The sequence below is a fragment of the Zalophus californianus genome, chromosome 10 (assembly GCF_009762305.2).
Source record: "Zalophus californianus isolate mZalCal1 chromosome 10, mZalCal1.pri.v2, whole genome shotgun sequence".
Classification (NCBI taxonomy): Eukaryota; Metazoa; Chordata; class Mammalia; order Carnivora; family Otariidae; genus Zalophus; species Zalophus californianus.
The window spans coordinates 60128855-60142930 of record NC_045604.1 but is presented as its reverse complement, the minus strand read 5'-3'; the positions used below and the strand labels follow the sequence as shown (position 1 = coordinate 60142930).

Here is a 14076-nt window from a genome sequence, read left to right as displayed (position 1 = left end):
GCATGTTCAGCATTAATGCAAATATTGCCTCTTATACATGCTGTTTTGGTCTATCAATATAATACCATAAACTTTACAAAAAGAAAAGGTGTCAAATTCTCCACTGGTCTACTGCTTTTGCATTTTTATGAATGTACAGTAAAATTCAACAATCAGTGAACTGTCTAGAAAACACAGAGATTATGCAAGAGGTCAAGAGGAAAAATGAACAAAATGATGTAGTTTTCTTCCCACCCTCAGGTCAGCTGAATTTTGTGGAAGTGGTTACAGTGACTCATGTTCATTCTGCTTTTCATTGTTCAGGTTTTCATGCTTATTTTTGCTTTCTGAAAATAAATGCACCAGATAAGAGTTATAGTTAGAAAGAAGAACTTTAAAAAATGTACGGAGTTTAGAATAGCTCAAACAAGATCTTTTCATTTGGATCAAGTTCTCTGGGAAAAGGTTAAAGATCCACCAGCCCATAAAGGAAAAAGATATAAGTAAACTCTGTTTTATCTTTAAGAATTTTCAACAGCCAAGGGGCACCTGGGTGGCTCAGTCGGTTAAGTAGCTGCCTTCAGCTCAGGTCATGATCCCAGGGTCCTGGGATCGAGCCCCGCTTTGGGCTCCTGCTCAGTGGGGCCTGCTTCTCCCTCTCCCCTCTGCTCATGCTCTCTCTCTCGCTATCTCTCCCTCTCTCAAGTAAATAAATAAAGTCTTTAAAAAAAAAAAAAGAATTTTCACCAGCCAAATCACCAAATATTTTTGAGAAAAAAAAAAAAAGCTTTAAAATTTTAGCGTCTAACCAACATGAAAAAGTGCCAACTCACCTTTCTCATTTTCAATTCTATGCACAAATACATAAATATGAAGATTGCATTGGCTGCTTCGTTTCATGGTTAATATGATTTAATTCTCTTCTATCCTTATAATGGCATGATTGAGGTTAATTAATAATTATTCCTCCTCATTCAATGCACCTTTAAGGTTGTACTTTAATCAAAAAAGAAAATAAACTAAACCATAATATAATACCTGTCATTAGAGAAGATTAATTTTGATGTAGAGAAACTAAAGGGAAAATATCTTTTAAATGAAGATATACTTCCTAACTTTTTCTAAATAGGGTTTAATCAGTTTAATCATATCCCAACTTGGGTTATTTTGATCTTTTCCACTTAGACCACATTAGATTAATCCAATTCAAAATGTTCCTATTTTAAGGCCTAACCCAACTTTTCATTTAAAACAGCATCATTTACTTGTCCCTGTGGTACCAAGTGATACACCCTCAAAATATTCAAAACAATACTGACAGCATCACAAGGGAAAACTCGTCATTTGTACCAAGTCCTGCCTTCCAGGATGCACAGCATAGCATTTTAAAGAAAGAAGTGGGCAAGGAGGAAGCTTAAATTAGCTTGTTAAACTCAGACTACTGGCTGACAACTGTTAAATAGCCACATACGGGTACAAGCCAGGTCTGAGCCCCCCAATCTGAGCAAAGGACAATACTACACTTGGCATTTCCCATCATGTTTTAGATCCCAATGGTGCTAATCCAATGACAACAGCCACTCGGGCTTCAAATGCAGCCTTGTACTGGTGATGTTTGTGTAATGGAGAAAGTGAGAAACTGCCCCCCAACTCCTGCCAACACACACATATCTAGGTATATGCATTCCCTTAGTAGATTTGTCTTAATTCTTAAGCTTCGGATGCTAGATCCTGAGATTCTCTTAGCCTTTTGGGCCTGATTAAAGGCATAAAGAAAAGGAGAGAGAGAATCTCTCTCACAGTGAAGAGGAAAATAATTAAAATGTTGTTATGTGAGTTGGTATATATTGTGAAAACAGTGTTTAAAAGCCAAAGCAAATCACAAGTTAAAAAGAGAAGAGTTAAATACTTACAATTCCAGAGTCATGTCTTGGTTTTATTTTATAAAGTGATTTTCCCTTTTTCTGCCTGCACACCTCTTCGGCTTCTTTTACTCTGGGTGGAGAGAAGACACGTGTATTTCAACAAAGACCTATACAGATCACTGCAATCCACCTTATGATAGGTGAGCAAATATCAACTCATTGAGGAGTTGAGTTATCGGAGAAAATAATACCACACGCACAGGAACATTATCTGACATTTGATTCAAAAACACTGAACGTTAGAGCGAGAGGTTAATTCATCCAGGGGTTCTCATCTTGGAATCAAAGGATGTCGAATGGAATGATCTACAAACACATTAAAAATGTCATATCTACATTTTATCCTATGTTAGGGGAGTCTTATGTAGAAGAAATTAAGGAAATATCCCTCATTTTCAGGTGAGGGTACTGAGAGTGGTTCCATTAAAAAAATAAATCTGAAGCGTTAAAATAGTTAAATAAACAGTATCATACAAAAACTCATATGCTTATTTTAAAATCATCTCAGATTCACTTTCCATGTCACACTCACCAAAAAAAGTGAATACTTGGGCAGGTTTTAAAAAACAGCTTCATTAAGCAAGAGAACCAACCATTTATTTGAAAACAGAAACTAGAACGTGTGCGATAATAATGTTCTGATACTTCTGGGAGTTCTTTTTCAAAACACATCCCAAGGAAAACAGCATTGAATTTACCAGAGGTACAGTTAGGAGAGGGTGTTATTTGGAGGTAAGATCTTCACTGAGTTCTGGATCTGCTAGTTGATACTGGGTAATGTCCTGATACCACTGACTCTTGCATTCCCTCAAATAGTAAAAGGGCTTAATAATATATAATAGCATTATTATTACTACTAGACAGAATTGTTGCAAAGATCAAAAAAATTTTATTGAAAAAGTTCTTTATAGGGGCGCCTGGGTGGCTCAGTCGGTTGAGCAACTGCCTTCGGCTCAGGTCGGGATCCCAGGGTCCTAGGATCGAGCCCCGCATCGGGCTCCCTGCTCCTTGGGGCGCCTGCTTCTCCCTCTCCCTCTGCCTGCCGCTCCCCCTGCTTGTGCTCTCTCTTTCTCTGTCAAACAAATAAATAAAATCTTTAAAATTAAAAAATTAAAAAATAAAGTTCTTTATAAATTGTAAAATGCTATAAAAAGTATATGCGATTGTTTTAATTAAACAACTGGTAAGAAATCTGTGAAGTAGGATTATACTAATAAAAAGGCGTCCCATAAAAAGGAAAATAACCTATTAGGTTAATTTATTCATTATTATGATTTCCCTTGGGAATTAAAAATGGAGTATTCCTGGAGAAACTAAAAAAGCTGTGACTTATCTTAATAAAAGACTTTTTATGCAGATCTTGAAGTTTATTTCCTGAAAGAAATGAATTATAAATATATTTCTTGAGCCCTGTGGTAAAAGATCTGATGGCAGGATTCCTCTGCCGTACAACTGAATGAATACTGTTTTTAAACAGTGGAATGAAGGAAATGATCCAGCACAGCAGCTACAAGACTGATATTAGAGTTTACATTAAAGCATGACAAATGAAAGTAATTCCTTTTGGACGTAAAATGCCTGCTGAGTTGATATTGTTATTAATTCCAGAAAATGATGACAATTTAGAAGACACTCCATTGTTACTACTTTTATTACTTTCTAACCAAGTCATAAATTGCCTTTAATCCTTCCTCCAAACATTTGAAGACAAAAGCATTTCCTTTATAACAAACAAAGGATTGCAGAGTTCCCATCTTTCCTCTGAAAGAGCTACCAGTAAATTTAAGTTGAAATATTTGGACAGGGAATTAAAAACTTTTTTTTCTTTTTGTTTAGCACTTAGCCAAAATCCAGTAGATCCCCTCTTAACTTTACTTGGAACTCTTTAAAGTATTTTGTAACATTTAATAAAAAAAAAAAAGTGTACTTCACAAGTATTTAGATCACCAAAGCATCTTAATTTTCTCACTATCATATTTTATTTTTAAAACACATTTTTCTAAGGATCACAGGAAGACAAATCTAATTCAAACATATTTAATTTTACACAAAAACAAATTCAGCCATTCCTTGCAGCAGAGATAACAAAAACTAAAGAGAACGTGCGTCAAGGAACCCTCACAAGATCTAGCTCACCCCTTCATTTGACAATCATTTATGGGGCAGTAACTCCAGGTCAGGCACTGGGCTCAGCTCAATTTTATAAGGACAATTAACTTCAATGTCTAATAGAAGAGCTACACACATAAGCAAGTCCAAAGGTGCCTTAAGCACCACCACCTAGGTTTGTAGAGGTCCAGCCATGTCCCAGGAGGGTAGGGGTTGTGGAAATCTTTCTGGCGCAGGTTGACAGTGGAGCCTTGCTTCAAAGAGAAATCCTAACTGCTCATACTTTTCTTGGAAGGGGAAATGGGATGGAGGATAAAAGAAGAATACATACAGAAGAATATGTACAAAGGCCAAATGAGACAAGGATACCACAGTGAGCTTCGAGAACATACACCCTGCTCCCCCGTGCTGCCATAGGATCTCCACAACCCCAGAGGACGGTGTTGGGGCTGGCTGTCTATGATCCGGTTTCTGATGCACATGGCTGGAGTGAGTCAGTCACTGCATCCTAGGCACCTCAAGACCAGGCACAAATAAATGAGGTGGGGAGCTGAGAAACTAAGCACCAGGACCTCAAGTAGTTGTTCTTCGGATTTAGAAGCACAAGCATGGAGCATATGTTAAAATGCAGTTTTCCGGACCTATTTTACTCTGGGGCAGTGCCCAGTGGGGGGTAGGGTAGGGAAAGGGGGGTGTGCTTCTGAGCAGCACCAGAGAACAGGATGAAGACGGTCTCTGGGCCACACTATTCGCCCTGGCACGGAGGTACTCCCCTGAAGCGTGGACTGGGCAGCCGCAGAGCCCCCAACCACCGTGCTTTCACCCCCTCTCTCCCCAGGGCACACCGGGTCCCAGCCCACACCCCGAGAACTTGCTCACTTCAGCGCTTTGTGAGTAGTGCCCCTCCTAAGCTTCCCAGCAAATGTGGCGTCTTCCAAATGCCAATTTTATTTCAACAAAACTCTGACAACAAGAAATTTTTTCCACACTTTAGGCAGGAAAAAAGAATGTGTCCCCAGAGGTGAGATACAATGCCAGAGTTGGCAGAAATAAGGAGCATAAGGAGGGAGAAAGCCGGGAAGGAGAGGGCTGAGGCAGCAGTCCATATGAGCGGTTCCTGCTCGCTCTCCATCTGGGCGAGTGTGGCGGGCCCGTCAGCTGCTCAGCCAAGTTCAGCCTATTGAGTAACTCCTTGTACATGGTCCATGCTCTTTCCCTCCTGCCTCACCCCTCATTCAGTCATGCCGAAAATTTCTTAGGCTGAGTAGGAAAAAGATCTATATCTCGCAACAAGACAGGCTTTAAGTGAAAAAGCATGGTGGTGATAACATTTCAAACAATAAATAAGAATGACCACTACGTCCTGTTTGGAAAGGAGGTGGGGAGTCAAAAGAGGGATGATATATCCTTTATAGAGAAGGGGAGAGAGGAAGCCAAGGCTAGGTGGAAGAAGACAGTCGTTGGCTTCCAAATATTGCCTGCACTTGAGTTTGAACTCCGAGTAGGGTGAGGGCTGTGGATGGTGTGGAGACAAAACTCTAATGCTTGATTCACGAAGACATGTTCTTTTGAATCTGGCTCTCTTCGCAACAAATGGGACTGCCAGGGCATCTGTTAATCAAGATTTCACCCTACCAGAGAACTAAAAAGGCAAGTAAAAACTAAAAAATTTCAGATGACATCTTTGATAGGCTTATTTAACAGCTGTACCTTCCAATCAGCAATCTAGATTACAGAAAGAAAATATGAGCAAAACCAAATCATACGATAATGAAAACTCTTCACTCATCACCTTCAGTGATCTTGGAAAAACAACACAGAAAAGCAGAGACTGGAAAACAGGAAATATAGCATTACTTTTTAGACAGAAGAGAAGGATACTGAGTGGTATATAATGGCTATAAAATTTGATGTTTATGTTAATATTTTGCTGTAATAGCTTTTATTGCCTATAGAAGTTCAGAAACAAAACTATGCCGAATAAATATCAAAAGTATGTACTTATTCCTTAAATGGAGGACCAAAAGTAATCAGAATATGAGGTATTCTTTATTTTTTTAAGGGAGAATTTAATTATAGGAAATAACCGGGAGACATATATGGAATCAGGTTCAGCAAACAGAGTAGGCGACCAATTTGAACAAAACAATTTTTGTCATAAGCAAAGTTTGGTTCGGGCAATGATCGGGAAGAGTGATGTGAATCAGTGTGTGATTCCCAGGAAACAGAAACTTGGTTCTGTCAAGGACCAACTCTATATAACGAATTTAGAATAAAGTCTTTCTGAAAAAAATCAAACTTTTCTCTTAAATGGAACGATTTAACTTTTACCTGATGGCCCATCTTTGTCACCATTGTAATATGCTGATACAGGGCTACGCTCAAGGCCTCCTAAGAGATACCTATGTGGTGGCTCGCCCATGTATGGATCGAACACTCACACTTTGCTTTCCTTTGTCCACTTGTTCAGGTTTCTGTTTCTTGCTAAGATGGCAGGCTGTGATCACATCTTGCTGGCGCCAGCATGCCTGCCTTGAGTAGAGACTCTATCTTCTTCCAAAAATTTCTATCTTCTCTAGAGGGGAAACCCAGATAACCAAGCTAATTTAAATAGGCTTCAAATTAGAGCTGTAAGACTGAGTTCAATTCTGGCTTAACGAATAGAGTTCCTGGACCTGGAGGTAGGTGCCACAGGGCTTCTCCCTCATGAGCCCCATGCCTCCCACATACTTCCGGGGTCCCAGCTGTGTCTGGAAGGCTGGGGAGGCCCAAAGTCTGACTTACAGATAGGCAGGGCTTTACTGCTCTAAATGTCTATGAGTATAAGGTTCTAAGACACTATACACCTCGTCATATTGCACCACCCCACCTGCTTACCCAGCAGCTTGTCCACAAAGATGGAAAGTAATGCTGGAATGAATGTAAAACCTGAAATTCAAGCTTATCAAGTTAAAGAAGCGTGACACCCTTAATTGGTAATGACAGATTTTGTGATGCTTCAGAGAACCATCTACAGGATAAGAAGGCAAGTATTTTGTGAAGAATAGGACTCTGAGATGATCGCTCAGTTGAAGCTGTTTTCTAGGTCCAGGGCAAAGTGACCAGAGAAAAACAAAACACCTTTAAGTATTAAAGCTTATATTTAAATTTACTTTAAAAAAATTTTTTTTGTATTAAATTTATTTTCTAAAAAATAAAGCTGTACATGTAACCTGAAAAAGAAAATACATGGATCTTAATATATCTATAGGATTTTTTATTTCTTATATGCAAATATCCCAAGTTGTAAAAAACTTCATTTGGTTTTAAGGAGTTATGAATTTAGAAGTTGTGAAGCATAGAAAATTTGAGCTCAGGAGAATGAAAATGTTTTTAAGGTCTATATTAGAGACAAGACAGAGGTAGGTGGTAGAATGAAAGAATACTTTTTATCACAGAATTTGCTAAAACTAATTCGCATTCCAGTTATTATTTTTATTCTGGTATTTTTCAAAAAAAATGAAAACTTTCTCAAATTTTGTCCTTAATATAACTGGGCACATTGAACCTAAGGGTTATTCTAAACAAAGAGAGTGGTTTCTTATTTCTCTCCTAATAAAGATGTATTTTTCTCTGCACTGTCCCCCCCATCCCCAGACCCATTTATTGTCAGGCAAACATATACAAAAAGTTCAGCATGATTAAGTTTAAAGACAGTTTGTGAGATGAATAAGGGAGATACACTCTGGCACAGAAACAGAGAAAAGAAACCAGACATCCCCGAGGCCTGCCGGCAGAATAATTTTTATCTACCTTCTAAAGCAAGAGCCTGGCTGGCCACAATCTTATCAAGAAAACAGATATGCTCTCATCATTCAATGGAAGGAGAAAGGGAGTCACTTTTCTGCCACTAAACATTAATAATTTGGTCTAAATAAGAAACTGTGGCAGACAGATTCATTTCCTGCTGGCTCCAACGAGGCTTGCTGGGAGTAGCCTGATTCCTCACTGGAGTCTATGGCCTTTGAGAGAAGTAAGTGCGGCCTGGCGCGGGCATGTCACAAGCTGGAGGTCCTGATACACAGAATAATAAGCTAAGAGTAGACATAATTATCATTATTACCCGTTCACAATGTACTGCACTGAAATACAACACCATCATGTCTGCCAACAAATTTACAACTTTTTTAAGAGAAAGGGAAAAAAAAACCACACATATATACACACAGAGAAGGGGGACAGTGGGAGACTGTAGACAAAGGCTGGTTAGGCATGCCAGCTTTAAAGTTGTGGGTCTCTCTCTCCAGGTCAAGCTAGAAGTAGGTGTTAGATGCCTTCTGGAGTTAAAGGTGATCTGAGGGAGGTTACTCCTGGCTCTGTCTTTCTCGCCTTTATAACCTCCATGATTTAAAATACATACACAAGAAATACCACAAAACCCCTGACAATATAATGGGAACAATCAACCAAAATGTCACTTATCATTACCCTCAAGTAAAAAGAATTTCAGTTTTGTCAGGCCCATGTGAATTTCTGAATTTCATCACTGACAATCTCTGACTTTTCAGAGAGAACATTGCATTTGTTACCTCGAATGGTTATGGAGAACAATTAGAATGAACACAAAAGTGCCCTTGACTCAAGGAAACCAAGCTTTAAGAATACCTTTCAGTTTCTTTGATGCAACAACAGGAGCATGGCTCAGTGTGAGCTGAAGAAGGACTTGCACAGTGCAGAGGGGTTGGCATGGAGGCCTCACACAGCATACTGCACTCACGTCATGGTAACACGTGGTGTGTGCTGGCCTCTTCTATCAACGACAGTAGCTGAATTTTGAGAAATATTCATAGTCTAAAATCTAGGATTCCATGACAGATACATATGTTCTATGTTTGTGTTCTAAAAACTGCAAATATATATTAAACATAAAGCCAATAAGCAGATATAACGTACATTAGTGTTTCCTAGAGGGTATAGGTGGGTGAAGCGATGAATCATTTATTCAGAAGAAAACACATTCAACCAATCAAACTGATCCCTACAGTCTGAATCTCTTTGGTGGCTGCCTGAGATTCTATAAATGCAGAACATTACAATTCATGGATGAGCTACCTCAGGAAAAAACTTTTCCTATAGTGTTGGAATAATTATAGATCACAAAAGATGGGTAGGGATATATGCCACGATGCTCTCATTTCAAAGCAAACACCCCCTCCCCGCAACACACACAAATCATCATTCACATCAGCCCCTCTGTGGAATAAAAGTTGTCAATCCTTTCCTAACTGGTAAACCCACCAGCACTTTCTAGTTCTTACCCTCCTCCACCACAGTAATCACTCTGAACTGGTTAACTAGTCCCTAATTTTTAAATTCTCTTATCTGTTGGTCCTCGGAGAATTTCTGAGTTTTCCAACTATTTTTCAGAACAAGCTTCCTCGATCTCTTTTGCTGCTAAACTTCTCCCCCATACCCAGGGTCTAATCTTGACTCTGTAGTATCTACAGGCAATCTCTACTTTATCATTCCAACTACAATGGAGACTTTCAGATCCACACCTCTAGTTCTGATCTTTGCCCTGAGCTTCAGATCCCAGTGGACATTTTTCTTTCCTCCCCCACCTGGGCCTTGGTTACGAATATAACTACCCGTAACCATTCAGTCTCTAAATCCTTTCCCTCCCTCCTCACCAGCCCTCCATATATATGCAAATGGTTAACAAGTTCTGTTATCAATGATTCCTCAGTAATGATTTTTAATCTGTCCCAACCTAAATTCCACTGTCCCTGATTGTTTTTCAAAGCTTCTCCTTATGTCATTTAGACCACTGCCACACCCCGCAGAATGGCCTCCACACTGGGCTAATCCAACCTTCACAAGTATCCAAAACATGGGAATCATCGGAGCCTCTTATTCATGGGATTCAAGGCCATTTACAACTAACCTAATTAATTTCTCCTTAGTTTCTACAGTGTTCCTTGGGCTTTAACCATGCAGAACCACTCCCTACCCCTTGGGAGGTCTTTGCTAAATCTGTTCCTCTGGGTTCTACCCATTCTCTTCTTCTCTTCCTTCCATGGCTCCTTCAAATTAAGCTCAAAAATAGCTTCCCATATAGAAAGTATATCTGACCCTCTAGGAAGGTTTATTTTAAAGACTTAAGGCTATTCGGGCGCCTGGGTGGCTCAGTCGTTAAGTGTCTGCCTTCGGCTCAGGTCATGATGCCACGCATCGGACTCCCTGCTCAGCGGGAAGCCTGCTTCTCCCTCTCCCACTCCCCCTGCTTGTGTTCCTGCTTTCCCTGTCTCTCTCTGTCGGATAAATAAATAAAATCTTAAAAAAAAAAAAAAAAGACTTAAGGCTATTCATGTATCTTTTGCCTTGTTGAACTGCAAGTTCCTTGAGATTAGGGGACCATGTACATTCATTTTTACATTCCCAGGGATAATAATAAAGCTGACACAGGTAAGTATTTACTAGATATTTGAAAAATAACTAAATGAAAAAAAAAAACAACTAAATGAATGAGTGATGAACAGGGAAATTAAAGACAAGCTAAAAAATTCACAGGGATAAATTTTGAGAAATAACTAGGACTTTGATTTAAATCTCTTGTTTTTGTCTCCTTCCAGTAAACTCTTCAGCAATGAGTCTGGATGTTCAATTTACATTTTGAGTAAACTGTGCAGGGTTCTATCTGACCTGACCTTTGAGTTTACTGATTTACTATTGTAATTCCATCCATAAATAACAATGTAGTCGAATGAATATACATAAAATTTATGAAATAGTTTAGTGTATCATATTCACTTTCTCCCATTTTAAGAAAAACTAAATTTTCATATGAATTGAATTATTATATGAATACATTATATGAATCATTAGGAGCCTGTAAGGATTCCACATGAAATCATGTCACTAACTCTTATTAGCTCCTAGGTTAGTAGAAAAGATAAATGACATAGATGTGATAAATCTTCTTTTCAACAAAGCATTTAAAGAATCTCTAATGGGATGTCTGCAGACTAGAAAGAGAAATGATAGTTGGGGGAGAGGATACTTAGATGAATTTAAAATGGTCAAATATACTACAAAAAGATAACAGGGTGTCATTACATATGGTTACACTCCTGTTTTAAAAAGCATCCCACTGAAGAGGATCAAGCACAATTAAGTGGTAAAATTTATATAGAGACTGTTTTAATCTGAGAATGGAGAAAACTGTCCTAGCAATCACAGATGTCCAAAAAAATGACAGAGAATCTTTTTTAATTGAAGGAAGTGAACATTTACAGTAAGCCAGTGGTGTATCAGACACAGTGAGTGAGCGCTTCATGTTCACCACCTCATCCAACCATCTGGCAACCAAGCATGAGAGATGCCATCATGCTCTTCTGAAAAGGAGCAGCCTGGACTCTGAGAGGTTCTTGAGGTCATACAATAATGGAATGAATAATCTGGTCAACTTCAGAGTCTGCACTCTTTCCCTATCAATCCCACTAGAAAGTAGGTACAAAATCATGGGCTTAATGTCTACCTATTAGTACTGTAAAAATGGTATTCCTATAATGGGAAGTAAATTGGGATAGATGATCTTCATTTACGTCCCAAGTTCAGTATCTCTTTCTTTTTAGAGAGCTTCCACAGAATGAGCGTCTTAAAAGACACTATGAAGTAAGCTCCTTAAAGGCAGAGAATGGAATGTCCTTCTTCTCCACATCCCATGCCCAGCACAGCACCTGGCTCATCACAGTAGCTCTAACAGACTTACTAAGGACTTGCTATGTGCCAGGCACTGGGCTAAAAGGGTTTCACGGATGTTATCTCCTTTAAATCTTGTAAAGTAACCCCATGGAGTAGCTACTATTGTTACCCAACTTCTACAATGAGGAAACTGAAACCTAAAATGGTCAAATTACTTGCTCGGGGTCATACACCAATTCATGGCAGATCTGTGGTTCAAATCCAGTCAAACAGAAAAATCAACTTCCACAGTTCTGGTTTTAACCACTGAACTACATTGCCTTTCACTACAGAAATATATGGGAAAGATGAAATACACAACCATTAATATCTTCTACTTATTTCCATGTATATATTTATCATATATTTATATATTTCCATGCACTATATTAATTTATATTTATTATTTATTTATTTAGAAGCATTTGATTCTTAAAGACTGAATCTTTTATTTTTTTCTATTTTTTAAGTTTTTATTTATTTATTTGACAGAGAGAGACACGACGAGAGAGGGAACACAAGCAGGGGGAGTGGGAGAGGGAGAAGCAGGCTCCCCACTGAGCAGGAAGCCTGATGCAGGGCTCGATCCCAGGACCCTGGGATCATGACCTGAGCCGAAGGCAGACACTTCGCTTAACGACTGAGCAACCTAGGCTCCCAAGACTGAATCTTTTAAAACCCTGAACATATAAAGTGTGGCAGTTTAAAATGATTTTTGAGAAGAGAAACCACTTAGAAAAAATGGGTACATGTGTTTTATTAGATACTAGGGAGAAGTAGTATAATTGCACAAATTTTGAACTTTATTCAAGGAAAAGCAGGAATGGAAACACAACAGGCTATAGTGTTCATCTTTGAAAAAGGAAAGCATGTAAGACCGTCTGGAGAAAACAAAGCTACCACCACATTTTCTTAAATCTAATTTCTAGGAGAAATTTTTGATGTGGTTTTCTGAATAAGGCATGTGAATTGCAATCAGTACAAATCTAAAAATACAGAAGAAAGAGAAACTTTTCCAATGGCTTCTTTTTTTACACAAATCCTCAATATAAATTTTAAACTATAATTCAGTGAAGGCATTTCTGAAGACAGGGAAGTCAACACACTCAAGTATGCCCTGGTGCTTGTTGGTGATCTAATCTGATACAGACATAAAAGTCTGAAAAATCCAGGACAGTCAGCATATTTCCTTAATTGTAGCACATTGCAATGCTCTGAACTGAATAGGAGTAGGTGGCAAGTGCTGGATATGCTGACACTCTATGCTGCTGAAGAAGGAAAATACAGTTGCTTCATGGAATCAACAACAAGGTTCACATTCCAACTGTGTAAATAAAGAACCTGAACTAAACCCTGTCAAACCAAGAGTATCCTCTTTTCATGTTCTTCTACAAGGAATTTAACATGGCATGAGAAAAAGCTGAGAAATCTGGAAGGTACTATTTAGAACTTTTTAAAATGTTTAGACAATAAGATTTTAATAGTCATTGAAAATAGGAATATTTGCGTTCATATACATGCTAGGATTTTTAAACTCCTGATCACATATTTTTCACCACTAGTTTAAAATCTCTGATTTATAAAAGAAAAAGACGTTTGTTTTTCTCATGTATCTTGTAGTAGAGACTATTTTAATTCTATATTAGATGTGGATTTACATGGAATTTACAAAAGTAGCTCAGCTGATACACCCTTTATCTAAGTCCCATAAGAGTGACCATGTTCTTTCTGTACAAATTGAAGGTTTTTAGATTTCCTTAATAAAATGGTCATGTGACAATCCCTGGTTCTACAAATTTATGGTAACAAATAAAACAAATTTCTGTCATACATGATGGCCAAAACTATTACAAAATCACATGTGACAGCAAAATTAATCTTTTATTACAGGAGAATAATGTTTACTACATTTGACATTTTTCATGCAAACATCGTTTTACTACTTCCACATGCTAAGATATTTTCTTAACGTCAGTGATTTTTTTTTGCATATGGTTCAGAAACATGTTTTACTATAGCTAGTGAGATATAAACTTAAGCTGTTGGTATATATACCATGGCTTTTGTTTTGACACTTCTCTAGCAAAAGATGACATGTACGAATATCTTGGATCCTATTTTTTAAAGACTTTTTTTTTTTTTGGCTGCAGGGAGGAATTCAAGGGCTATTAGACATGGAAATTAGTTTATAGAAAGTTTATCACATTTCCTCCCTGTAAAACTCATAAAAGAGTACAAGAAAGCTATTTATATCATGATGCTTTAGGATTATGCAAGAGGAAGTAAGGCTTAATTGAGGGGAAGATGTGGGAGATACAAGGCAGGAATGGGATCAAGGAAA

At 38.2% G+C, this 14076-nt stretch overlaps 1 protein-coding gene across 1 annotated transcript in view; it reads right to left on the bottom strand.

Annotated features, from left to right (window-relative positions):
- Window positions 1-299: 299 nt before the first annotated feature.
- The window catches only part of FMN2 (formin 2), a 370583-nt gene continuing 356806 nt past the window's right edge, over window positions 300-14076 (bottom strand). The window contains 2 exon segments of the mRNA XM_027609713.2: window positions 300-326; window positions 1893-1974. Of these exon segments, the coding sequence (XP_027465514.2) occupies window positions 300-326; window positions 1893-1974 (109 nt within the window).